Source organism: Taudactylus pleione, unplaced genomic scaffold (assembly GCF_031769625.1).
Source record: "Taudactylus pleione unplaced genomic scaffold, aTauple2 ptg001607l, whole genome shotgun sequence".
In the NCBI taxonomy this organism is placed as follows: domain Eukaryota; kingdom Metazoa; phylum Chordata; class Amphibia; order Anura; family Myobatrachidae; genus Taudactylus; species Taudactylus pleione.
Window position 1 is genome coordinate 2,260,636 of NW_028286004.1, and position 26,873 is coordinate 2,287,508.

The 26,873-nt window shown below is 45.7% G+C and overlaps 1 protein-coding gene across 1 annotated transcript in view; it reads left to right on the plus strand.

Moving 5' to 3' along the window:
- The first annotated feature begins 12,467 nt into the window (after positions 1-12,467).
- The window catches only part of LEMD2 (LEM domain nuclear envelope protein 2), a 30,288-nt gene continuing 15,882 nt past the window's right edge, over positions 12,468-26,873 (plus strand). Inside the window, 2 exon segments of the mRNA XM_088464208.1 lie at positions 12,468-13,379; positions 26,587-26,627. Coding sequence (XP_088320334.1) covers positions 12,521-13,379; positions 26,587-26,627 — 900 coding nt within the window. The 5' untranslated portion in view covers positions 12,468-12,520.

Genomic DNA, 26,873 nt, shown 5'->3' on the forward strand with positions numbered 1-26,873 from the left:
GGCCTGGGAGCCGTAGGTGAGAGATGGTAGCGTGGAAGCTACTTGGTGAGGCCTGGGAGCCGTGTGGAGAAGCTGGCAGCGTGGAAGCTACTTGGAGCGGCCTGGGAGCCGTAGGTAAGAGATGGTAGCATGGAAGCTACTTGGTGCGGCCTGGGAGCCGTGTGGAGAAGTTGGCAGCGTGGAAGCTACTTGGAGCGGCCTGGGAGCCGTAGGTGAGATGGTAGTGTGGAAGCTACTTGGAGCGGCCTGGGAGCCGTAGGTGAGAGATGGTAGCGTGAATAGCTGAACGCAGCAGGCTTACGAATAACACTGGTCTAGGAACCAGCAGGAGCCTGGGACATACTGGTACACAGAGGTACAGCTATAGCACAAGTAGTACACCACAGGACGTAATGAGATGTTCAAGCACTGAGTGCTATTAGAGGAGGATCTATATACCTAGAGTCTGGCAGCGATTGGTGGATACAGACAGGTGGTCTGGCAGTGGCATTCAGAGTGGAGAAAGGCACAACATGCAGAGGGAGTAATCATCTCTGCAGCCCTTGAGAATCAGGACCACACCTGTGATTCCAATTAAGACTAGCAATGTTCACAGATTAATCAGTGTGAGGAGGAGAGCAGTCTGCACACACAGGGTTGTCACAGCCAGCATGATTCAGCCAGAGCAGATCTCCCAGGGGAATTACAACCACAGATCCATGGAGCAGCTGGCAGAGGTAAGTCTCAAAAGGTAAAAACTAGCCAGGATTGTGACAGTACCCCCCTCTTCATGGGTGGACTCTGAACACCCAAACAAATACACAGAACACAAAAAATTAGACACCCTGGAAACTGAAGAACTTTCTTCCAAACATGACATTACAGGAGCTTCAAACATAGGGACACCATCTCTCTTGAAACATCTCTTTAGACGTCTTCTAAATTCTTACATTTATTGGGATACCAAGAGTGGAAATTCTTCAAGGGGATGATTCAAGACCTTCGTCGATTCTTCTTTCTGCTGCAAGAACGTTTTGTGCCAGCCAACGGACATGGGACCTCTGGTAACTCCCGTGGATGACTGGAAAGGACAGGGTCAAATGACAGATGGATTTCAGGGAATGGAGAATTATCATATGCAGGATCGAGTTCAGACTCCGAGTCAGTATCTAAAGGTAAAATGGAAGGTTTAGTAGGACTTGACCAATGATAGGACTCCTGGGAGGAACTAAGCGAAATATAACCATTTTTGATGGTTTCCTGGGAGGTACTGCAGTATGAAGAGGACAAGGAGGTGGACGCACATCTCATGTTCAGGGACGCCGATTCTATAGCACCACTCTCCTTGGATGCTTCGAATTCAGCACGTTGGCCCTTGAAAACTTGACCTTGTTCGAATTTCAGGGAAGTGGAGGACTCAGCAGGGGATGATTCCTTAGTAGAACCAACAGACTGCTTGGACTGATTTTCAGAACAGAGATTTTCACTAGAATTTCGTTTGACAGGTTTAGGAGCAAACTCTTTAATAACAGCTTCACTGAAAGTTTTTATACTTAGAAGCTCAGGATCTTTTGACTCGATGGAAGGGTTGGCCCAGTCCAATGCCTTACCTCTAAAGGAAGCGAAAAGGTATTTAGTAAAGTTGGTAGGAGTGATACCACAAGCTGGATCTGCTTCCATGATTGCAGCATAATGCTTCAGTAATGCAAAGTATTTCGATAAGTCCCCATCAAAGTATATGCATTCTAGAGTATCCGATGAAGTTTGTGTGTTCGAGGATTGTGAAGTTGATAGCTGTTCGGTACTTGGACTAACTAAAGGAACTGGAAGGAGTTCTGAGGAGCCAGAGACAGCAGCTTCAACAATCGAGGCTGAGAAAAGACTACAGGAACTGTCATCCTCTGGAACGATATTTTCAGGAGATGCTGAACAGGAGCCATGATCAGGATTAGTAGTACAAGACACTTTTCCCAGGGAACTGGAACCTGGAACCCACTCCTGGGGCATGAGACTTGAGACCACCTCCTGGGGTGCGATTCTTGAGACCCCCTCCTGGGGTGTGAGAATTGAGACCCCCCTCCTGGGGTGCGTGACTTGAGACCTCCTCCTGGGGTGCGAGACTTGAAACCCCCTCCTGGGGTGTGAGACTTGAGATCCCCTCCTGGGGCATAATTCTTGAAACCCTCTCCTGGGGTGAGAGACTTAAGGTCCCCTCCTGGAGTACAGAACTTGACACTCCCTGATGGAGTATGGGACCCAAAATCCCCTTCTGCGGAAGCGGACTCGACTTTTCCTTTTGGGGTATGGAACATGAACCCCCCTTTTGGGATGCGAGGACAGAGACTTCCTCCTGGGGTGAGTGACTCAAAATCCCTTCTTGGGTTACAAGACTTGAGGACCCTCCTGGGGTGGAGACTCTGGAGACCCCTCCTGGGGTTGCCAACTGGAGTCCCCTACCAGAGCAGGCAGAATCCGGGCTGGGACCGGAAAAGGCAGAATCCGGGTTGGGACCGGAACAGGCAGAATCTGGGACTGGACCGGAACAGGCAGGATCCAGGCTGGGACCGGAACAGGCAGAATCCGGGCTGGGACTGGAACAGGCAGAATCCGGGACGGGACCAGAACAGGCATTGAGACGTTGACAAATTGTTATACTGCTGGAATTGCAAAGGGGACAGTCTTTGATAAAGTGGTCAGAAGCTCCACAATAGCAACAGAGATGTAAATCTTTATGCCGCTGGCGTTCAGCCACAGAGAGCTTGGAGCGCGGGTAACTTCGATGTCTCACTTTACTTGGCATGGAAGAATCTTTGGTTCTTAGAGATTCCAAGACAGAGTTCTTAGTTGAGACAGAGGTAGCTCTAAGAAATTCAGGAATGATGTGAAAGATTTTGCTGAGTAGAGCCTGTAGCTGTTCCAGCAGTTGATGGAAAGTAGTTAGGGGTTCTGGCAAGATTTGGGTATCATCTAGCCGGTTAGTCAGAATTTGCAGAAGCTGTAGTACTTGATGCTGTACTGCCTCCTGTGAATCCAAACGAGTGATTAGGTTACGGAAAGCACCTGATCCAGGATTAGGTGCTTGATCCGCCACCATCGTTAGGCTTGAACATACTGTCACAGTTGGTGCTAGTGAATTACCTGTATCAGGTGATGAACTGGAATCACTGGAGGCCGGCTGGACTGGAACCATGGGTAACATGTATAGCTCTTTTAATGTAAGAAGTGGGTAGCAGTGAGAACAGCCTTTGGTGATGAGTGACTGGAACTGGAAACGAGACGATGGAACGAGACCAGAAGGAACTTGGAGGGACCGGACTGGGACCGGCAGGTAGGCTGACTGAGCTGGTCGGGGTACCAGCAGATGAGCTTGCAGATGGATGGTAGCGTGGAAGCTACTTGTTGTGGCTTGGGAAGCCGTGGGTAGACGCTGGTAGCTGGGCAGCCACCCAGCGGCTGGATAGCCGTGGGTAGATGCTGGTAGCTGGGTGTAACGTGGAGCAGCTGGATAGCAGTGGGTAGACGCTGGTAGCTGGGTGGCTACGTGGAGCGGCTGGATAGCCGTGGTTAGACGCTGGTAACTGGGTGGCTACGTGGAGCGGCTGGATAGCCGTGGGTAGACGCTGGTAGATGGGTGGCTACGTGGAGCGGCTGGATAGCCGTGGGTAGACGCTGGTAGCTGGGTGGCTACGTGGAGAGGCAGGATAGCCGTGTGGAGAAGCTGGCAGCATGGAAGCTACATGGAGCGGCCTGGGAGCCATAGGTGAGAGATGGTAGCGTGGAAGCTACTTGGTGTGGCCTGGGAGCCGTGTGGAGAAGCTGGCAGCGTGGAAGCTACTTGGAGCGGCCTGGGAGCCGTAGGTGAGAGATGGTAGTGTGGAAGCTACTTGGTGAGGCCTGGGAGCCGTGTGGAGAAGCTGGCAGCATGGAAGCAACTTGGAGCGGCCTGGGAGCCGTAGGTAAGAGATGAGAGCGTGGAAGCTACTTGGTGCGGCCTGGGAGCCGTGTGGAGAAGCTGGCAGCGTGGAAGCTACTTGGAGCAGCCTGGGAGCCGTAGGTGAGAGATGGTAGCGTGGAAGCTACTTGGAGCGGCCTGGGAGCCGTAGGTGAGAGATGGTAGCGTGAATAGCTGAACGCAGCCGGCTTACGAATAACACTGGTCTAGGAACCAGCAGGAGCCTGGACATACTGGTACACAGAGGTACAGCTATATCACAAGTAGTACACCACAGGACGTAACAAGATGTTCAAGCACAGGGCCTGATTCAGAGCCGGACGCTATTTGCGCTCGCTCGTTCAAAAAAAGGGGCCGGATATTTAAATAGAGCGCTCACTCTTTGCGGTCTGTTGACGCCTCTATGTCTGAACGAGCGAACGAAACATGCGCTCGCTATTTTTAAAAAAATGCCCCCTGGCCGCTCGACTCCTAAGTCATCTCCGCTATTTATTTGATTAATCGAGTACATCGAAAGGCGTCTGAACTGCTCGCAGTGCTTGTGGTTGGATTTTCCTACCACAATCATGCGAGCAGTTCAGGCTAAAAGACAACCAAGTGACGTGGTCGATGACGCTGCTTTGTTAATTATGCACACCCTTAAAACGCCCGTTTTGACCGTTAGGCACGCCTGCGTTCGGATCTCCACTCCCCGTTTTCAAGCACCTTCCCCTGTTACCACCCACAAACGCCTCATTCTGTCACTCAAATTAGCAGGCATTCGCTATTTTGCGAGCACACAATTTCCGACCGCAATGACTGGTTCGCGCATGCGTATTACAACCCATACGCATGCGCAGTTGTGCAAACATCGCTCGGAGCGAACGAGCGGCCGCTTACGAGCGGCTCTAAATCAGGCCTACTGAGTGCTATTAGAGGAGGATCTATATACCTAGAGTCTGGCAGCAATTGGTGGATACAGACAGGTGGTCTGGCAGTGGCATTCAGAGTGGAGCAAGGCACAACATGCAGAGGGAGTAATCATCTCTGCAGCCCTTGAGAATCAGGACCACACCTGTGATTCCAATTAAGACTAGCAATGCTCACAGATTAATCAGTGTGAGGAGGAGAGCAGTCTGCACACACAGGGTTGTCACAGCCAGCATGATTCAGCCAGAGCAGATCTCCCAGGGGAATTACAACCACAGATCCATGGAGCAGCTGGCAGAGGTAACTCTCAAAAGGTAAAAACTAGCCAGGATTGTGACACTTCCACTGGGTGGATTTGGATGAAAACTTCACAGAGGGGTGGCAATTGGTCTGAGATGCCTAACTTAATAACTTGAAGATTTAAACCCAGGCAACACCGGGTACTTCAGCAAGTTAGATATAAATTAGTAAAGTATCTCCCCTTCTAGTTTATTTTTATACCACTAGGACAAGGTAGTTGTCTTTAGAATTGATACAAATCTGCTACCTCTGGCACAGTCAGTAGTTTCAGCATCCCAATTTATACATGGGTAATTAAAATCCCCTATTATGAGGATTGGCAATTGCATTTTGTATATGCATTAGTAATTGAATTTCATTACAATGTTATGCTTGGTGACTTATAAGAAATTCTAATCAGCACTTTATGAGCGTATGTGTTGCCATGTACATCTACACATACTGCTTCCACATTGTAACTTTCTTGGGTGATACAATATCTTCCCACAGGAAAATTTTAAACAAGATGTTACAAATAGACAAGCCCCTTATATATCTTTCCTAAGCATGTCATCACCTTCCATATTCACTGTTTATCATGAGTCTCACCCAACCACTATTATATAATATTATATTATTAGTTAATGTTCCTCTATTTTTGTGGCAAATTTATTGTGGTGTATCAAATAAGGACTTACCTCTTTTCCCTTTACCTCTTCCTAATACCCAGCTGCAAACTGCTCTCTGTGTTGTCTATTAACCTTAATGTTTATCATTTATATCCAGAATACACTAAGACAATCCCTTACATCCTGAACAACAGTATAGAACATAATGTACACTGGGTGCTGTTAACCTGCATGGAAGACATACTGTTAATTATAATATAGAGAGTTAACAGGAAAATATCTCAGCATGGCTAAAAGCAAAAAAGATCATTATATTTGTCCTGAGATTAATCCTGTTTAGAGTATTAAAGTTGTCTTATATCCTATTTCAAATAAATAATTTCTTTATATCACATTATGGTGTTCATTACCATACCCAGCCACCTACAGTTGATGCTCTTCTCCAAAATCTGGCAATGATAGACTCTGTGGCATAAGGAAGAATTACGAATAGCAAGTACGCATGGTAGACTTTTAAACATTGAAGGATAAATTAAGATGTAATAGAAAATATATATATATATATATATATATATATATATATACAGTCAGGTCCATAAATGTTGGGACATTGACATAATTTTCATATTTTGGCCTCTATTCACCACCACAATGGCTTTGAAATGAAACAAACAAGATGTGATTTAACTGCAGACTTTCAGATTTAATTTGAGGGTAATTACATCCAAATCAGGTGAACGGTGTAGGAATTACAATGGTTTCTATATGTGCCTCCCACTTTTTAAGGGGCCAAAAGTAATGGGACAAACTAAACAATCCTAAATCTAATATTCACTTTTTAATACTTTGTTGCAAATCCTTTGCAGGCAATTACAGCCTGAAGTCTGGAACGCATAGACATCACCAGACGCTGGGTTTCATCCCTTGTGATGCTCTGCCAGGCCTCTACTGCAAATGTCTTCAGGTCCTGCTTGTTCTTGGGGCATTTTCCCTTCAGTTTTGTCTTCATCAAGTGAAATGCATGCTCAATCGGATTCAGGTCAGGGGATTGACTTGGCCATTGCATAACATTCCACTTTTTAGCCTTAAAAAACGCTTTGGTTGTTTTTGCAGTATGCTTCGGGTCATTGTCCATCTGCACTGTGAAGCGCCGTCCAAAGAGTTCTGAAGTATTTGACTGAATATGAGCATATAATATTGCCCGAAACACTTCAGAATTCATTCTGCTGCTTTTGTCAGCAGTCACATCATCAATAAATACAAGGGAACCAGTTCCATTGGCAGCCATACATGCCCACACCATGACACTACCACCACCATGCTTCACTGATGAGGTGGTATGTTTTGGATCATGAGCAGTTCCTTTCCTTCTCTTCTCTTCCCATCACTCTGGTACAAGTTGATCTTTGTCTCATCTGTCCTTAGGATGTTGTTCCAGAACTGTAATGGCTTTTTTAGATGTTGTTTGGCAAACTCTAATCTGGTCTTCCTGTTTTTGTGGCTCACCAATGGTTTGCATCTTGTGGTGAACCCTCTATATTCACTCTTCTGAACTCTTCTCTTCATTGTTGACTTTGACACATATACATCTACCTCCTGGAGAGTGTTCTTGATTTGGCCAACTATTTTGAAGGGGTTTTTCTTCACCAGAGAAATAATTTTTTTGTCATCCACCACAGTTGTTTTCCATGGTCTTCCGGGTCTTTTGGTGTTGCTGTGCTCTCCGGTGCGTTCTTTCTTTTTAAGAATGTTCCAAACAGTTGATTTGGCCACACCTAATGTTTTTGCAATCTCTCTGATGGGTTTGTTTTGATTTTTAAGCCTAATGATGGCTTGCTTCACTGATAGTGACAGCTCTTTGGATCTCATATTGAGAGTCGACAGCAACTGATTCCAAATGCAAATGTCACACCTAGAATCAACTCCAGACCTTTTACCTGCTTAATTGATAATGAAATAATGAGGGAATAGCCACACCTGTCCATGAAATAGCTTTTGAGTTGATAGTCCCATTACTTTTGGCCCTTTAAACAGTGGGAGGCACATATTGAAACTGTTGTAATTCCTACACCGTTCACCTGATTTGGATGTAATTACCCTCAAATTAAATCTGAAAGTCTGCAGTTAAAGCACATCTTGTTTGTTTCATTTCAAAACCATTGTGGTGGTGAATAGAGGCCAAAATCTGAAAATTATGTCAATGTCCCAATATTTATGGACCTGACTGTATATATCCGGACTAAAGTGATCAGGATTACACATACACACTCTTCTTTGACTCCTCTATCCTACACGGGCATAGGGCATCATACATTGATGTTGTGATAACAAAAATTACCTTGTCCAGCTCCACCTCATAAAACCGCAGACGCAACTGAGGTGAAAGACGCACTCACGAAATCAGCGTCTAACTCAGAATCATCCCCTATGTTTTCAGTATGCGCCAGACTTCACCTTCTGCTGCCTTTGGTGCACAGCTCACCAATGGCTAAGAGCCACCTGAAATGGCTGGATCCAAATGCCAAATAAGCAAAACGTAAGCCTCAGAGCAAGCAGGTCTAAATTCTTGTACAGTAGTTTAAGGAGCAATCTGCTTGAAATACATGCTTACACCTAACTATCCATTAGCCCCTATCTGTGCAAGATATGACTATCAATAGCTGAGTTATTTAGGTACAAATGACCTGATTCAGACCCGCTCGCTAAGGCGTGATCGCTCACTCTGAGCGATTTTTGCCCATCTGCGCATGCGTATAATTCGCTCAAGCCATTCGTTGCGATCTGATTTTGGTAGCTCTTAAGCCACTATCAGGTCGCTGCTTTGAGTGACAGATAGTGCCGTTTGTGGGTGGTAATAGGGGAAGGTGCCTGTAAACGGGGGAGTGGATGTGCGAACACAGGCGTGTCTGGCAGCCAAGACGCCGTTTAAATGGCGTGCATAATTAGCAAAGTAGCGTCATTGTACAAGTCACCTGCATGTATTTCAGCCAGCACTGATCGCTGTGCTTGCGGCAGGCTAAGGCAACCCCAAGGGCTGCGAGCAGCTCCAGTGGCTCACGATGGTCCCGATTAATCCTACATTTCCCGGAGATGTGTGTTACGAGTGGCAAGGGGGCGTCTTCAGACATGTGAGCGCACTTTGCCGTAGCTCGCTAACACACAGTGGGCGTCCTTACGCGACATAGTGCGAGCGCTTAATTTAAATATGCAGCCCCTTTTTGCCAACGAGCGATCGCATCTTGCGAGCGGGTCTGAATGAGCTCCAATGTATTTCTGACAATGAGGATAATTCAGATGTGGACGGTAATTACACAGCCGTCTTTGTATACAGCGCTTGTTCGATATTATGCAAATGCTGCAGGAGGCATCTTGTGTAAATAGACACCTCCTGACGGCTTCTGTGATCTGCTGCTGCATCTGCTACTCAGTATGGCCGCTGTAGTATCTGTGTTAGTGCTCATTCATACAGACAAACATGGAGATCAGGAGCTGTAGTCAACATTCTTTCAACACCTTTACTGAACTGAGAACAAACATAAAGCAACACATTTTTCAGCGGCTGTAAAGCAACACTGGAAAATAACACAGTGGTGAGACATGGTACTGCAGGCAATAAACAATGAATCTGGCAGAGCCAGATTCCAATATATAACAATTACCTCCCCATGTAGATAAATTCCTCTCCCCTCTCTGCCTACGAGTCCAGTCTTTGTGGTGCGTGTCTTACTCGAGGAGGGTAACGGGACCTGTGAACTTGGAGCATGAGAGCTTACGGTGTCTGCAGACTCAATCGGATCGGTGTCCATGCCGACAGCATCATGGGGTTGAAACAATTGCGCTACCCCAGACAAGTCATGCGCACAATCCTCTGTATCTACTGGTGCAGGCATTGACACCAAACTTTCTGTAGCAGATTTTTCTTCATCCAGCGCAGGTAATCCGTTATGCTCCCATAGTTGATCCAGGTGTCTGTGCCACAGTACACCGGGCTCAATTTCCACTATGTATGACATTGGCTCTCTACATTGTTTAACCTTTGATCAAATCCAGTCAAGACCTGAGGTTCCTAACCAGGAACAACATAGCTGGGGTTTGGTTGGTTGTGGCATGAACAGCATTCCTGTATGCAAACAAGAAATTGGAAAGCTTGTGCTGTAATGTTCCCTTGTATGTGCACATGGCACAGCAAGCTTGCTTTAAAGTTTGTGTGAAACGTTCAGCCAATCCATTTGAAGTCGAGTGATACGGGGTGGAGCTAATGTGCCGAATTCCATTTTTCTTTATGAAGGTCCGAAACTCTTTTGCGGTAAACTGAAGCCCGTTATCACTGACCGACTGCTTCGCTACTTCTGTTCTGGCAAAAAGACTCCTCAACAACTTCCACCATGTGTGCAGCTGTAGTAGAAGTGACTGCAAAAACTTCAAGCCATTTGAAACAGGCATCCACCACCACCAGAAACTTGGACCCCAGAAATGGTCCTGCAAAGTCCACGTGAATCCGCTTCCACGGGGTGGATGGCCACTCCCAAGGGCACTGGTGCGGGCATATTTTGGACAGATTGGCACCCGGAACACTCTCTGGCCACATCCTCCAATTGTCGACAAACCCTCTGACGAAACCGCCAATTTATGTAGCGGAAAAACACGTTAGTGTCCTTATTTGTCAAAGTGGTTATATGCTCCACGGGTTGGAAGCCCTGAGAATAGCACTCTGGAATTGACTCTGGGCTTTTGAGTCACTACAGATGCCAGCGGCTAGAAGTATTCAAGCCTATCTGTGGGAATATTTCCTAACTGTGCCTCTACATAAATGAACAAAGTGATGTATGTTCCCATAAACCGGCCAGCAGAAAGACAAGCTATTACAATCCGGGAACAAATGACCGCTGCAATGTTTATATGCAGGGAGTGAGCTACACCAATTAGTTGGAGTTTTTAGACATCGACTCACATTTCAACACATTTGTTTGCAGACTTTGTGCTTTAAAGAGACTGTCTGTTCCTTTGACTTTACCAGCAGCTACAAAGCCACATGGAAAATAACATAAGGCAGACAGAACTAAACGGCATTAGGCGTCAGATTAATACCTATATGAATTAAGTCAACACAGGAGACTTCATAAGTGATCCACCTGTTCCAGCGCTAGTAAGCTCCGACCTACTCTATATAAATTTGTCGGGATCAAGTCAGGATGCCGGACCTCAGGATACCGACTCCGGAATCCCGATGAGCGTCAGAATGCCGACGCCAGCATTCCGAAGGGATCAAGATACCGACGTCGGCATTACAACCGCCATCATCCCAAAGGTAAGTATGCAGGTTACAGGTAGGGTTAGGTCGGGGATGGGGGGGGTAAGGTTTAGGGACCTGCCAGGGTGGGTAAGGCACCGACCGGGGAGGGTTATGCTACGGGGAGGGGAGGTTAGGCACCACTGGAGGAGGTTAGGATTAGGCACTGCCCGGGGAGGGTTAGGTTTAGGGTGCGGGAAGGGGGGTTAGGTTTAGGCACCACCGGGGGAGGTTAGGGTTAGGAACCAACGGGGGAGGGTTAGGGTTAAGGGGGGAGGGATAGCCTACTTACCGGCCCATCAGGATCTTCAACATTCGGATGCCACTGTCGGTCTTCTGACTGCCAGCATCCCGTCTGCCGGTAACTCAAACTGATTCCAAATTGGTCTACTAATAGATCCGTGATTATAACATCTGTTACAAAGTCGGAATTATGATCTTTTATGTTTGTATTTACTGGTCTACATTTGGAACACCTACTGCAGAGGTGATCCCTTTTATTCAGATTGTGTACTAATGATTTAGGTATACTGTATCCTTACCAGTTTGATACATTTTGGGTGCTACTGTGTGTTTTATATAGTTTTTTTTTACATTTTATTACATTTTATAAATTTCATATGTTAAGCGCTCCTTGTTTGGACAATTACTTTACACGCTTTACATAGATTTTTGTAATAATTAGATCTTGTTGTAGATAAGTAATTGCAGACTGTTCTAGGTGTAGCATTGTGTTCAAGTGGGATGAACAGAACCACTATTAGGAGCAGCTCATATGAAATAGATGCTGACATTGTGAAAAATATAATATATGGTAACACATACTGTATATCTATTAATATCCAAATATTTCTCTTTCGGACAGTAATAAACATTACTCTTGCCCAATATTGTTTTGTTTTATTAGGGTAAAGGCTGTTTCCTTTTTATTTCTTTTACATTAGCTGCGAGTATTTGCAGGAAAAATTACGCCTTTTTGAAAAAAAAAAATTGGTTAGGGCGGGAATCGGAATCGCGCATACCCGTATTAATACAAAAATTGTTGCGATAGCTGCGGTAATTTTATCGCAAAACATCGCGCACCTAATCGGATGTGCCCCATGAAAAGAATTGAAAACCGTTTTTGCTGCACAGGCTGAGGTTACTGATTCCTAAACACGTACTGTATGTACACCCTGTTCTAATTGTGTTCACAGACACGTCTGCTGACACCTATTTTTTTACTAAAATGAAAAGTGTCATTAGATTAGACATCCCCTCCCACTTTTCGAGCCTTTCGAACTGTACTGTACGTAGTACAGCGGCGGCCCGAGAGCAACTGCCGTATTGCTCTGTGTAGAGAGCGCTCGATTACTCCCAACTCTTCATACAGCTACCGTACTGCTCTGTGTACCATGTCCACATTACCATCCACTTTCCTGTACAAAAATGGCCGCTGCAGGCTTCGCTCGTGTACATTTCTACAATCATTCCTCTACCAAAATGGCGCAGCGGACGCGGCGGCGCAGAACAAGTGACGTCATGCTAGCATACGGGACAATGTCGGACGACAGGCTGAGGCGTGAGCTGTTATCTCTCGGTTTCAGGCCCGGGCCGATCACCGACAGCACACGCGGCGTCCTGGAAAAGAAACTTGAGAAGTTGCGCAGAGAAGCTGCGGGGCGCCGAGACTCTGCAGGGAGCGGGGAGAGGCGCAACGGCGCCGGCTGGGGGAGCACTTACCAGGGACGCCGCGGTGACAGCCGAGTGTTAGAAGATGAAGTCGACGAGGAGGATGAGGAGCCGGAGCAGCGCCGCTGGGAGACGTACAGATCTCACCTATTACCCGGCCTACATAGGCCGCACCGGCCGGCGGAGGAGCGGGTATCCCGGGGCAGGGAGGCACGGCCGCTGGAGAACAGCTGGGGCGCAGGGAGCAGAGCGGAGGATGTCCTGTACCCCCGGAGAGATGTCACCACCCCGGCTTCCTACACGGAGCAAAGCGGGTTGTGGCGGAGGGACAGGGGCACCGGGGCTGCGGACTATAACGGGAGCTCCGGGCTGGGCTGGAGGCCGGGAAGCACAGGCGGCAGCAGCAGCCCGCACACATGGGCAGGGAGCCAGGAGCCGGGGAGACCCCTCTACAGCTGGGACAGGTCGGACACTACGGACAGCCTTCCTCGTAGGGGGGTGCCTGTCCTGAGGCGGGAGAGGGCCGCTCAGCACAAGCCCCACTGGGCCAGGAGCACCGAGTACTATCTGGCCGGCCTGCTGCGGTTGCTGTGCGCGGTGCTGTTCACGGTCTTCCTCGGCATCCTGGCTGTGAAGAGCGGGATCCTGAGCAGCCAGCCGGACAGTGACTGTGAGTATAGTGCACACACTGGGCCATGTCCTGCACCCGTCACTGATGCTGCTTATAGTTGCTTGTAAATGATTATAGGGTACTTGCAGAGAGAACCCAAGTGTCCTACACTCATTATTATGTGTCATGGTAACGTCTAAATCCCCTTCACGGAGAGGGCCCTGACGTCATCAGCCAGCATCATTCCCTACCATCCAAGTCATAGAGGGGAAATATAACCTTGTGGCGAGCCACCGAGCCCGAAGCTTGGGGAGCGGACAACTTTCTTCTTTAGGTGGGGACAACTTTTGGTACTTGAAGTACCATTTAAAACATTCATTGGGTTCTCGCTGCAATGAGTCCGTAAATTACACAAGTACCGATTGAAAGTGATCTGTCTGTATATTCTACCAACAAAACTGAAGGATACCTATTCTTGTTCAGATACATTTTGTTTTGACAACCAGTGTCTCAGAAGATAAAGGTTTCAATAACTTAAAGGGCCTCTAAATGTAATACAAATGACCGTATACTAATTACATGTACATACATATGCAGGGACTGGGGGGCAGACAAATGGAAGTGGCCCAGCTTTTCTCCCAGCGCATTGCAATAAGCACAGACACCTGATGATAACCTCTGTAGGCATGGTATGTATAAGGTGGGAGTGCTTTAAATAGTCCATTAAATGTTGAAAATTGTCAAAGAGCTATAAACAAATACAAGTACCAGCCAAATCTGATAAAACAGAGACCATTCTAGTGACCCCTACAAAATGCACACAGCACTCTAGTGATGGATGTACAATGCAGGAACCATTCTAGTGACCAATATGCAATACAGGGACCATTCTTGTGACCAATCTACAATACAGGGACCATTCTAGTTACTGATATGCAATATAGGGGACTTTCTAATGACTGGTATAAAATATAGGGACCATTTTCGTAACAGGTATATAATACTGGGACTATTCTAGTGACTGCTATAAAATGCAGGGACCATTCTGGTAATCAAAGGAGTTTGCGAAAGTCACCCAACTCCGACAGCCAGCAAGAAATGTAGTTAATTTCCAATCAATGACTGGATCCCACTCAGCTTAGCAGGTAGTGTGTGGAGTAGATTGGATACAGAGGTTCAGGCAGGGGTGTAGCTAGATATGCAGATGGTGTAATGCGCTACTCAGGAGTGGTGGTAAAGTAGGGGGTGTGTTTCTTGTTAGGTTTCTGCTGCAGGCACAAGACACCATTGTGTTCCCCATTCACACCAATATGAAATGTACATTAAACATGGGCGTTGTCTATGAATGGCGCAACATTAGGGGTGAAGCTAGGCTTTCCCTCCCTGTAGATAGTAGTCATCCTTGGCTAGCTTTGAAACAGCTGTCAACATTAAGATTGAAAAGTGTTAGGATGAGGGAACACAACATTCTTAGTCCCATTACATTAAGATGTCAGTGCCTGCTGCATTTCTTCTGGGGTACCTACACTTATAAATAGAGCTTGCTTACTCTACTGTCTCAAGACTCAATGGCTAAGAATTGTTGTCTGTACTACACAACCTCAACCCCAGAGAGCATTGTAGTGACCACCATATAATTCAGTGAGCATTAGTGACCACCAGATAGCATAGCAGGGAATGCATATAATGCAGAGCGCATAGCAGGGACTGCGTATAAATCAGAGCAGCAGGGATTACCATATAATGCAGAGAGCATCACAGGGACGGCATATAAATCTTTATTCATGGCTGTGTTCTTAGGCAAATTTGTGAGTGAGCCCACTCCCTTGGCTGAGAAGCAACCCCAAACATGAATGGTCTCAGGATGCTTTACTGCTGGCATGAAACAGGACTGACCTCACCTTTTCTTCTCCGGACAAGCGGTTTTCCAGATGCTCCAAACAATCTAAAGGAGATTCATCATGGAAAATAACTTTATCCCAGTCCTCAGCAGTCCAATCCCTGTACCTTTAGCAGAATATCAGTCTATCCCTGATCCTTATCTTGGAAAGAAGTGGATTCTTTGATGTCCTTTTTGACGCCAGGCCATCCTCCAATAGTCTTCGCCTCTCTGTGCCTGCTGCCATTCCTGAGCAAGCTCTTCACTGCTGGTGCCTCGATCCCGCAGCTGAATTAACTTTGGGAGACTGTCCTGGCGTTTGTTGGATGTTCTTGGGTGCCCTGAAGCCTTCCTCACAACTATTGATCCTCTCCTTGAAGTTCTTGATAATCCGATAAATGGTTGATTTAGGTGCAATCTTACAAGCAGCAATAACCTTGCCTGTGAAGCCCTTTTTGTGCAAAGCAATGATGACCGCATGTTTCCTTGCAGGTAACCATGGTTAACAGAGGAAGAACAATGATTTCAAGCTCCACCCTCCTTTTTAAAGCTTCCAGTCTGCTGACCTAGTCAACCTGTGTTAACGAGAGAATCACTGACATGTCAGCTGGCCCTTATGCGGCAGTGCTGGAATGCAGTGGAAATGTTGTTTTTGGGATTAAGTTCATTGTCATGGGAAAGAGGGACATTGCAATTCATCTGATGGGTTGGGTATGAAATAATTGACGACAAGGAAGCCGTCTAACTAAATCCCGATGCCACAAGCCCGAACGCTGAAAATCCCGACTGGGATTTAGGCCCCCGATCCCCTCCCCCCAGTGACTCTTAATCTAACCCTCACAGTGTGGTGCTAAACCTAAGTCCCCCGGGGATCTCTAAACCTAAAAACCAAGGCTAAGTGCTACCACTCCCCGCAACTGTATTTAGACCCCGGGATTTAGTCGGATGGCCTGCCGGCCGTCTGCATTTTGACTGTATCCCCATCTGATCACTCTTCATGACGTTCTGGAATATATGCAAATTGCCATCTTAAAAACTGAAGCAGCATCCTTTGTGAAAACCAATACTTGCGTCATTCTCAACTTTTGGCCACGGTTGTAGGTAAACATATCTGTATAGCATATATAATTTCTACTTCGGGTTCCATAGGTAGTATTCACTCTAGATCTGGTGGCAGGCAGGGCGCAGTAGCCAGAGAGTGCACCTTTGGCTCCTGAAAAGGGGGCGTGTCTATAAAACGTGTCCCCCTCTTCATCACTCTTGGGGGCGTGCCCGGCACTTACGGACACGCCGGGCAGCCCCCAAGCGCTGCAGAGAGGGAGAATAGATCGTCCGGCATCTATTCTCCGGCGGTGACCGGGTCACCGCACATTTCTCCATCCGCGGGACACTGCGACCCGCGGGTGAAGACGGCACCCGCAGGCTGTGAGGGCAGGGCACTTTTTGCCCTCCAGAAGGACAGGGTGCCGCGCCCCACTAAAACAGCCTAGCGGGAACTTTACATAGGAGGTCCACAGGTAACCTTGGGGGTATAGGTGATGCAGGGTCATCTGGGCACCACGCAGTTAAATTCTTCTCCCAGGATGCACCAGGGCCTTCCCCTATACCCCGCCCCCAGGCCGGCAGCTCTTCAGTTTCGTTAGGTGCCCGGCCAGTGTCTGTCACTGAACACACAGTGGGGCTGTTTGGTGCAAACACCCCTGAAGTTCTTCATTATATGCAGTGGGTCAGACAGTCCAGTGAAAGTTCGCACTACTGCGTCTTCACCCCGCCGGTGCTGGGTCGCCGGTACTGATCCGTGCTTCGCAGCGGGCCTCTGAGGTTTTAGCTGGCAGAGATCTCGGAGGTTCCCTAGACTGCGGCTGGATAACGGGGACGCAGGTAAGTGACATGCGCCGTGGTGGTGCGTGCCGATGCGCAGTCTTTTTCCTCCAGGGCTGGGGACTCCCTGAGGTTGACAGTAAGTGTGGCCAGGCACTGAGTCCTGCGTCCACACTTAAGCTGCCTGGGACAGCGGGCTGGAGTTTGCAGTTATACTCCAGCATCCTGGGCGTTAAACGCTAGCCAGGGGAGGTTGCTTTCTCTCTGTCTTACAGGCTGCTCCTCCCCACTGTACAGAAAGTCTTTCCATTGTGGTCTGCCTAAAACTGTGACAGCTTCCTCCTCCCGGCTCCTCCACCAACGAGTGCTTCTCGTGTTGCAGATCTCGGGGCAGTGTGGAGCACAGCTCCCCCTACATACCTCTCCTCCTGCAGGTGGTTAGTGTATGTAGCACTTTTGTCCTATTAGATGCATAAAAAAGGTCTTTATAGTTGACCAGTAAGTGCCATTTAAATGCAGCTATTATGTATTCTGCATTTGCATGTGACTGTATGCTAGCACTGTCTGTCTGAAATTTCTCCTTTCAACTGTCAGTGATTTTTCTGCTATCCCTGTACTTTGTCCTATCTTGAGCTATAAGCACTGGTGTTGTGTGGTTAATCACAAGGGTGCGGCCCTTTTTAAACCACAGCTATTGAGTGGTAATCCTCTTCACTATGTCTGGTAGTGAGAGTGATATATTGATTCGACTTCCTAATAGACTGCTTTGCAGGAAATGTACAGCCGTTTTAAAGGAAGGAGACATAGTTTCTAAAACAAATTATGTTTGTGGTGTTATGCCCCTCCAGCTTTGTCTGCGGCTTCTGAAGCACAGCAGCCGCAGCCAGAGAATTATGAGGGACTAACAACTACTAGACTTCTTTGCAGGAGACAGAATCTCTGAGGAGGTATGTCTGCGTTGTTATGCATCCCCGGTTTTGTCTGCGGCTTCTGACGCACAGCAGCGGCAGCCAGGAAACTATGTTTCAGGGGGACAGACAACTAATAAACTGCATTGCAAGAAATGTGCAGCAGTTTTCAGAGGTTAGGTCTCCTATTCTTAACAGTTATGTATGCAGTGTTATACCCCTCCAGCTTCCTCTGCGACTCTTGCCGCAAAACAGCCGCTGCCAGGCGACTATGTTTCAGGGGTACTGACAAAGATGGCAGAACGTCTTTTGCCAGCCTACGTCTTGCCGCAGATATATGTACCCACACAGGTACTACACCCACAGTGGATTAATACAGTTCCTGCGACATTACAAGGTACGACCGAGGTGCGGCAGGTTAAAGCACCTAGCACTAGACCTAGAAAAAAAGGGTCAGGTGGCCCTCAAAGGCCAATCTATATGAGGTTATAACATCAGATGAGTGTCTACTCCCTGATGAGTCCGACATTGAGTCCCCTCCTCAGGAATTTTAGGTCAAGTTTAAATACTACTGGGCTAATATAAGCTGTTAAATCAGTCCTGATTAGTGAGGAGGATGAGCCAACCACACCAAAATCTAGACATGCATATTTTATGGAAGAAAAGACAGTTGAACATGTATTCCCGTTGTCTTCTCAACTAGTGAATCACTTAGAGAATGCGTGGAAGACGCCAGGGAAGCGTTATCAGCCTCAGAGGTATCTGGCCTCAACTTACCCTTTTGCTGACAATTATTTCTCCAAATGGGAAACCACCGGTTGTGGATTCGCATATTACATGCTTAGTAAAGAGCGCTTCTCTTTCGATGCCTTCCATGTTGTCTCTAAAGGATCCTACAGATAAGAATAGAGAGCTGCCTTAAATCTGCCTATTTTCTTTCGGGGCTGCGTGCAGACCAGCTATGGCTATTTGCTGGGTGGCTCGAGCCATGGAGGTTTGGGCTAACGGTCTGGTAGAATCCTTAGCCTCTAATGCTACCAGGGAACAGCTGGATTTAGTGGGGAATCTTCGAGATTCGACAAAATATATAAATAAGGCAGCCTTAGACATTGGTATGCTACATGACAGGGTTTCTACAGCAGCCATAGCAGCTCGACGATCCCTGTGGCTCCGTTCTTGTACAACGGTTGCTGAACCCGTACAGGGATGGAAGGGTTTACCTTATGATGGGAAGCTCTTGTTTGGCTCTGAGTTAGACAAAATTGTCAGTAACTTGGCTACAGCCAGAACAGCTTGTTTGCCTTCAGCTCCAACCACTTCGGGGACTTGAACTCCGTCTATTTGAAACTTTCGGACAGAGCCAGGCCTCAGATCTTTCCCAGGCCATCTAATACCAGAAGGGCGGCAGGGCCTGGTAGGCAGTCTTGGAGTACCAGGCAACCGGCTCCCAAGCTTGATGACAAGCCCTCTGCCTTACGGGTCGGGCCTCATTCTGGGGGGCCCAGGGTGGGAGGCCGACCTTTAAAGTTCACCCAGTGCTACCATGCATGCCTGGGTGAGAGGTAGTCTCTCTGGGGAGTGCCCTTTCTTTCCATAAAGATGGTTTCCTCATCATTCTTTGTACAAAGACTTAAGAAGCTGATACTTCACGGAGGGTCTGTGAAGTCCGACAACGGTACAACAGTGGCTTATTTAGCTAGTAACCCAAAGCCGAGTAGCAATGACAGAGGTGTCTTGCACTCTGACATAGGAACATCCACCAGGAAATTGGGGTGGAGTTCATACTAGGAGGCTGAATGGTTAGACAGATTCTTCAGCTATCAGAACATACGTTCAGGTGAATAGCCTCTTCACCTGGAAGTGTTTCAGCTCCTAGTGGACAGGAGGGGGCTGCCAGAGGTGGACCTCTTGTGTCCAGGATCACTAAGGCTCTCCATTTGAACCACAGGATTAGTGGATTTCAAAGGGTTTATTGACCGCAGGGACAGGGCAGTGTTGTAAACTTGCCCTGGGTTCCTTTCTAAGGTAGTCTTTAATTTTTCACTTTAATGCAGAAATTATTGTGATCACTTGTTTGTTTTAGGACGTACCCCCAGGATTCATGGGGATCTTATCAGTTCTCTCTCTGAAATTCAGACTCCTTGTTTATTCTTTCTTAGTTTGCCCAAGAGAGAATGGGTAGTTAAGCTACATTTAAGCCATACAGCTTGGTAGTATGGCCACGTGGTTTGTTATTCAGACCACTAGTTTTTCGCTCAGGATGCTCCCCCTCACATGGCGGATTCTCCTTTATGTACAGGAGCGTCCCCCCACCCCTGTGGATAACTGCTTTGGGAAATCCCCAAGGTTACCTGTGGACCTCCTATGGAACCCGAAGTAGAAAATAAGAGATGCTAAGATCTTAACCTCGTTATCTTTATTTCTACGAGGTCCATAGGGTCCACAGGGCACCCGCCCTGATGCACCTGTGCTTCACATGGGCTTCGCTGTGGTCACCGATTTTCCGTCTCCTTCTGTGTGAGAATGTAATTCTTGAGTGTTGCAGACTTCCTTCCCTCTTTCTCCTCCTATGGCTTGTTACGTAACTGAGGAGCTCCCGGCCTGGGGGTGGGGTATAGGGGTAGGCCCCAGTGCATCCTGGGAGAAGAGTTTAACTGCGTGGTCCCCAGATGACTCTGCATCATCTATACCCCCAAGGTTACCTGTGGACCCCGTAGAAATATAGAAATAGACATAACGAGGGTAAGTTCTTACCATAGCTCTTATTTTATTGTTTTTGCAGACTTTCAATTTTAATCTGCCAAGTATGTGCAATTTTGTTGGGTCAATTTCACCTGGGTTGTATAAGGGGGGAAAAAAAATCATATTACAACAGTAATTGCTAGGTATTTGAATAACTGTAGCTATGTGTTTTGGATTTCTTCATGTGTCACCCAATCTAATTTGTGCTTTCTTCCAATCTTCTGACTAGATAAAGGAGATTATCGCTGTTTTTAGTTAGTTGGAGGTGTAAATGCTTTAGCCAATATTCTGTAATATTCACATTACATTGCTGGCTGACACTTAGTTGCTAGTAGTGGAGGCTCCAGAGAATTGGTACTAGCGCAGTAAAAAATGTAAATAGGGGAGCCACATCAACTGCCCCTCCAAATGCTGCCCCACCGCTATCCGGGACTCTCTGGCAGCTGGTGTGGCTACCCTATTTGAACTTTGGACTGCGCTGCAGCCCCACCTCTGGAGCTGCTACTGGTTGCCAGGGATATCTGTCTGGCCTCATGCACGCTCCTCTTTTGTACATTAGGGTGAATTAATTTCAGCGTAATGTGGCACCATAATGTTCAGCTGCACTTAATACAATAGTCAAACATTGATCATGTTTCTGTGAAACTTTTTATAGGGAGTGAAAAAAAATTAGTAATGTTATTGATTGCAAAGTGCTGACTGGCCCTTTGTGGCCGTCACCCTTGAATTCCTGCCTATAGACTGCTGATTATTTTCTTAAGCTGGCTACACACTTATAGATATATCGTTCATTCCATTGACTAACAGTATATCGCAAGTGTATTGGCAGGTGTGTACACCTGAGGTGTCTGTGAATGGGATCTGGTCAAAATACCAACAGTCGGGATGCCGGCGCTTAGAATGCTGGTCCCGGAATCCCAGCACCTGTCAGAATTCCAACGCAGGCATCCCGACTGTAAGTACAGGGTTAGGCACTGAGGGTGGAGGCTAAGGTTTAGGGTGCAGAGAGGGGGAGGGTTAGGTTTAGGCACTTAGGGGGGAGGTTGGGTCTAGGCCCCGGAGAGGGACAAATGATATTGTTCTGACATATCAGGTCGGCTCTGCAGCACAGCCAATGCCGGTAAATCTTGCAGATATATCGGTACACCTGGTGTACGGATGACCCACCAACCGCGTGTACACTGGCTGCAGGGACCGCTGACAGACATCACACCTGGGTGTGCAATTTTAAATGCCTGTCCAGTCGTGAGGTCAGGCCAGAAATATCAAGCAGCTGATTGGTTAAGTATATGTGTAGCTTATAAATCAGCTGCTTGAATGGCATATCTTTCTCGCAACATATCTGTAATTTAAGTGTGTACCCAGCATCAATAACAGTCCCAGTACAGTTAACTTCAATACCAATCAGAATGTTCATGAAAATATGATGAGTTGTATTGGAAAGACCTATTCATACCAGCCTAGCTGTACTATTTTCCATGACTCCAGGGTTAGATATTTAGAATAAGATTTATTAGGGAGCGTGTTGTCAAAACTGCTCCCATAACTTCAGTTCCCAGCCCTGCACCTCAGTGGCGTGATGCAACCCACCCCCTTTACCTAACCTGAGCAAATTACTGCGACCCCCTCATTTATCTAGCAGAAAGTGGGTTAGGGCAAAGTGGTGTTTCAGAGATTTTTTTTCTTCTTAACCTCAATAGTGCTGGTTAGTCAGGTCTAGCAGATGTCTACTTGCGTCTAAGTGAAGATTCCAATAGTTTTAAGTTGGACCCATAATACAGTATTAATAGATGGTAAAGCAAGCTAAAAAGACACTTAAATATTTTCAATTAGAAACCCCATACAAGAACAGTATGTACATCTTTTCTTTCTTTACTATTGTTGTTTTTTGTTTGTTTGCTGAAAACTTGGTATCACAGACCATATAGAAATACTTAAAGAAGTAGACCACATTTTATATCGCTCACATTTTACATCACTAGTTACATGGAAAATGTATACTGCATTTTTAAAGAGAGAAAATGATTGTTTACATTTTTGGAGTTTATTTGATTACTAGCCAGTAATTTGAAAACCTCAGTCATCCTATAGGTATTACAATTACTGACTGTTGCCCACAAATCCAGTTACAGAAATAGATCTACCAATTTATTTTATTTTTAAATATAATCTGCTGTCAAAGGTTAGCACAAAAAGGAATACACAAATGGGTTATGTCAACAGTAGATGAGATGTATGTGAGACGATATGGCTTCAGAGTTTGATTTTGTGTAGAATAGCAGCATCTGCTTGCCATTAAAGCTGACTACATATATACAAAATATCCTAATTGTATATTTAAACACCTTACGTTGTAAAACGCATTTCCTATTAAAACATGAGAAGCACGTATTCTGTTTATCATAGAAAAGCACTGTTTCAAGTGGCAGGTAGGGCTGTTTCTATTTTGATTTCCACATCCGGTGGAAGACCCTAATGCCTGGTCCGTAGACTTTGCACTGATTGTCATACATATTTGAATATCTGCAGAGGAACACATATATTATTTATATTCTATATTACCAGTCCTCCCCTCACTGCTGTGAGGCAGTAATGCTAGCCTTTATTCCAGATGTGCAGCCCATAAAACTAACTTTCAGGTATTGGGGTTTATCCTATTAAAAAACACAGCACTTGCATGGAAGATTAATATCTTCAGTAGTATATAATAAAACATGTCTACCGACTTGTATTAATATCTCCAAATTTATAGAACCGATCATTTAGTTGTTCAGCACAAAGTTGAATCCTTTGTCACGCAATTTCTGTGTCCATCCGAAGACCACACATGCACGATGATTGAAATCTGGGTGGATTTAATCCTTTCTTTGTAATCTTTAGTATTCTGGATTCAATACCTGCATCGAATTTTGGGTCATTTGGGTTTGTTTACGAGATGTTTTCTACTACAGTATTTACTATACTTCAGCTTTTAATGTGCATACACCATACATGGATGATATGTGAGATTCCTTGATCGGTGTATACACTGATGAGCCAAAACATTATGAGCACCTGCCTAATATGCTGTTGCTCCTCCGTGTGCTGCCAATACAGCTTTGACCTGCTGAGGTATGGGCTCTACAAGACCTCCGAAGGTGTCTTGGGATATCTGGGCAGCACCTTTAAACTCTAAATCATGTTCCTCAAATATTCTTGAACAATAAGCACAGTGCGGCAGGACACATTATCCTGCTGTAACAGGCCACTTTCACCTGAGAATACCAATTACCAAGAAAGGATTTACCTGGTCCGCAACAATGTTAAAGTAGGCAGTACGCATTAAATTAATGTCCAAATGAATTACCAAACCCTGGGTTCTGCAGGAGAACATTGCCCAAAGCATCTTACTCCTTCCACTGACTTGTTTTTTGCCCACAATGCATCCTCGTGCCATCTCGTCCCTAGGTAAATGAGACATACGAACCCAGCTGTCCACATGCTGCAACAGAAAACTGGATTCCTTGGACCAGGAGACCTACCATTGAGGGCGATTCAATTAGGTGCACTGTTAGTGCCGGGACGGAGTTCCCAGAGCTATTGAATTCAGCGTGCTAGATCGACTAAAGGATTTCTTCTCACACCCTCCTGAGGGTGCGAGCAGAAATCCGAGTTTAGTGCCGGCCGTGGCCTGGTTTGCCAGCTAAGTGCGGCACTAGCAGCCTCACTTCCTGCACTTTAGTCGCAGAATGCCAGTTCTTGCAACTACAGACCCAGATTAAGTTGCGAGAACCGTCATTCTCCAACTTAAGTTGTAATAGACGGACTAAACAGCGCGCTGAATTAAATAGCTCCAAAACCAACTTCCCGGTGCTATTCACCCTGCACTTAAGTGAATTGCCTCCATTGATTCAAGTTCCAGTTCATTCACTCACATGCCCATTGTAGGCGCTTTCGACTGTGCAGTCCCATACACAGGGTTTGATTAACTGTATGTTGTGACGCATTGCTTCTGTCACCATCCTAAAAATGTTCAACAATTTGTGCCACAATAGCCCTTCTGTTAGTTTGTACCAGACGGGATAGCCTTTAATGACTGCTCACATTGGTGAGTCTTGAATGCAGTTTCTAATGTCAGCTTATGATCAATTGTTTCATATGGAAGTGGTCATAATGTTTTGGCTCATGGGTGTAACTGCCTACAGTGCAGAATGAGAAGGTAATGGCAAGTTCCTGTGACTGATGAACGGTGGGTGCACAAAGGTGCCTATGCGTCACTAATCAAAAGGTTACGTCACATTGATTTTAAAAGTTGCTTATTTCCAGCCAAATAATGGTCCTGTAGTAATGTGACTTTAGTGGAAATGTTGCAAGTTCTGCTGTAATGATGTCAGAATAAAATGAGTCCATTATTATGTTACTTATCTCATTTTTGGGGGAGAATTCAATTATCTGTGCGGGGATATAGCTCCACGGTTGGGTGCCCGGAGCCATTCAATTAACTGCATAGTGCCTGCCACTTAAGTCGGGTGATTCAGTTTACCAAAACAAATGCCTGGAGCTTAGGTGCGGTACACTGCATTATCCGACTTAAGTTTCGGGCACGATGCTGTTACTGCACGCAATAAATACATGACTTGCGCCAAAGCACTAGTTAGCACGGATTTCTGCTCACACCTCAGACAGGTTGAAGCAGAAATCCACTAGTCACAGGTTTACAACGCGGGTAATTGAATAGCTCCAGGCACTTAACCCGGAAGCTACATCCCAGCGCAGAGAATTGAGTTCACCCCTATTAGGCGATCTGGTTCTGGTAAATATGTGGTGATTAAAGGAGTAGAGATAGACGTTAAAAGTACTGATATATCTATTTTATTGCTAACCTTTTGACCATAAGAGCTTGTGTTCTCTGGTGAATACCATGTAGGCTTTAGAGCACAAATATTGTTTGAAATGAGCTTAAGATCAGGAACAAATGATTACTATATAGGGAAGAATCCATGCAGAGAACTTATGAAGAACATGTATAGAAATTAAAATGCCAGCAAAGTTCATGCTCCATCCTAGTTTTCTAGCAGGGGCTTACATTTTGTTGTATAGTAAAGAAAATATATTTTTGTTTTGTGAACATTATACAGGGATAACCAGGCCAAATTGAATACTAATTTCCATTAATTCTTTGTAATTAATATTCGCTTAGATTAAAAAAAAAAAAGTTAATCTATTGTGTTTTGGATATTGAGATGATCTTTCCTCCTTATTTTACTGCTTACATAGCATCTCCAATTCTGAAGTTGAATGTTTGTTTACTAAACATGATCAGTGCAGCCGCATTAAATGGTTCAGTACTACTCTAGTGTTCATTCTTGCACCCTGCACCTGTAAAAACCCATACAGTTCCTCTTTCCTGTCTGGGGTGTCACTCTATACTCTGGGTCTTCTAGCACACAAACTGCTGTATTTCAGCAGTTTGTTGCATCAGCTGAGTGCCAGAAGCACCAGAGCAGAGTGACACTCCAGGCAGGATAGAGGAACTGCACGGATAGTGACAGGTGCCGGATGCTAGAATGAAAACTACTAATATTTTCAGGTCTTTTAAATAATGCTGAAGGCATATTAGCAGGAAGTACCAGACACAAAGGGAATAGCACTGCTTTATAGTCATTATTTCAATAAAGCTGTGTTAATTATTTTAAATTACAAATATGCTTTTACTTGGTTCATACAAACATGTCAGCTTGAAGTATTAGTGCAGTATGTTGGCAGTAAGGATCTCTTGCTCAGCACCTCTTTTCTGCTCTCGTTTTTACTTTAGTGTGATGTAAAGTAATCGGATACATCCTGCTTGGCTGATATTATATATAAAAAAAATCATTGCTACAATCCATGAGTAGTTGTCTAGCAGTAGCCATTATTCATTATATATTTTGTTTTTCAGTGAAATTACTTCCCTCTGACTGTGAAGGCAGAAACGATTCGGTAAGATTATATATTTTGCTTCATATTGACTTTTTTTTTTATGGCAGGTATGTAATCTTTATCTATCAGCACAGATGTGAAAATTACTGCCTGTCCAACTCTAAACACTATAACAATGATGTATTCACATTCCTCTGTATATTACGTTTTTTTTTAATATTTATACTGTTTGCAAGTGTACTGTGTGTTTGTTATGTAAATAGAATTAGGATGTTGCCACCTATTTCTACAAAGACTTTAGTATCA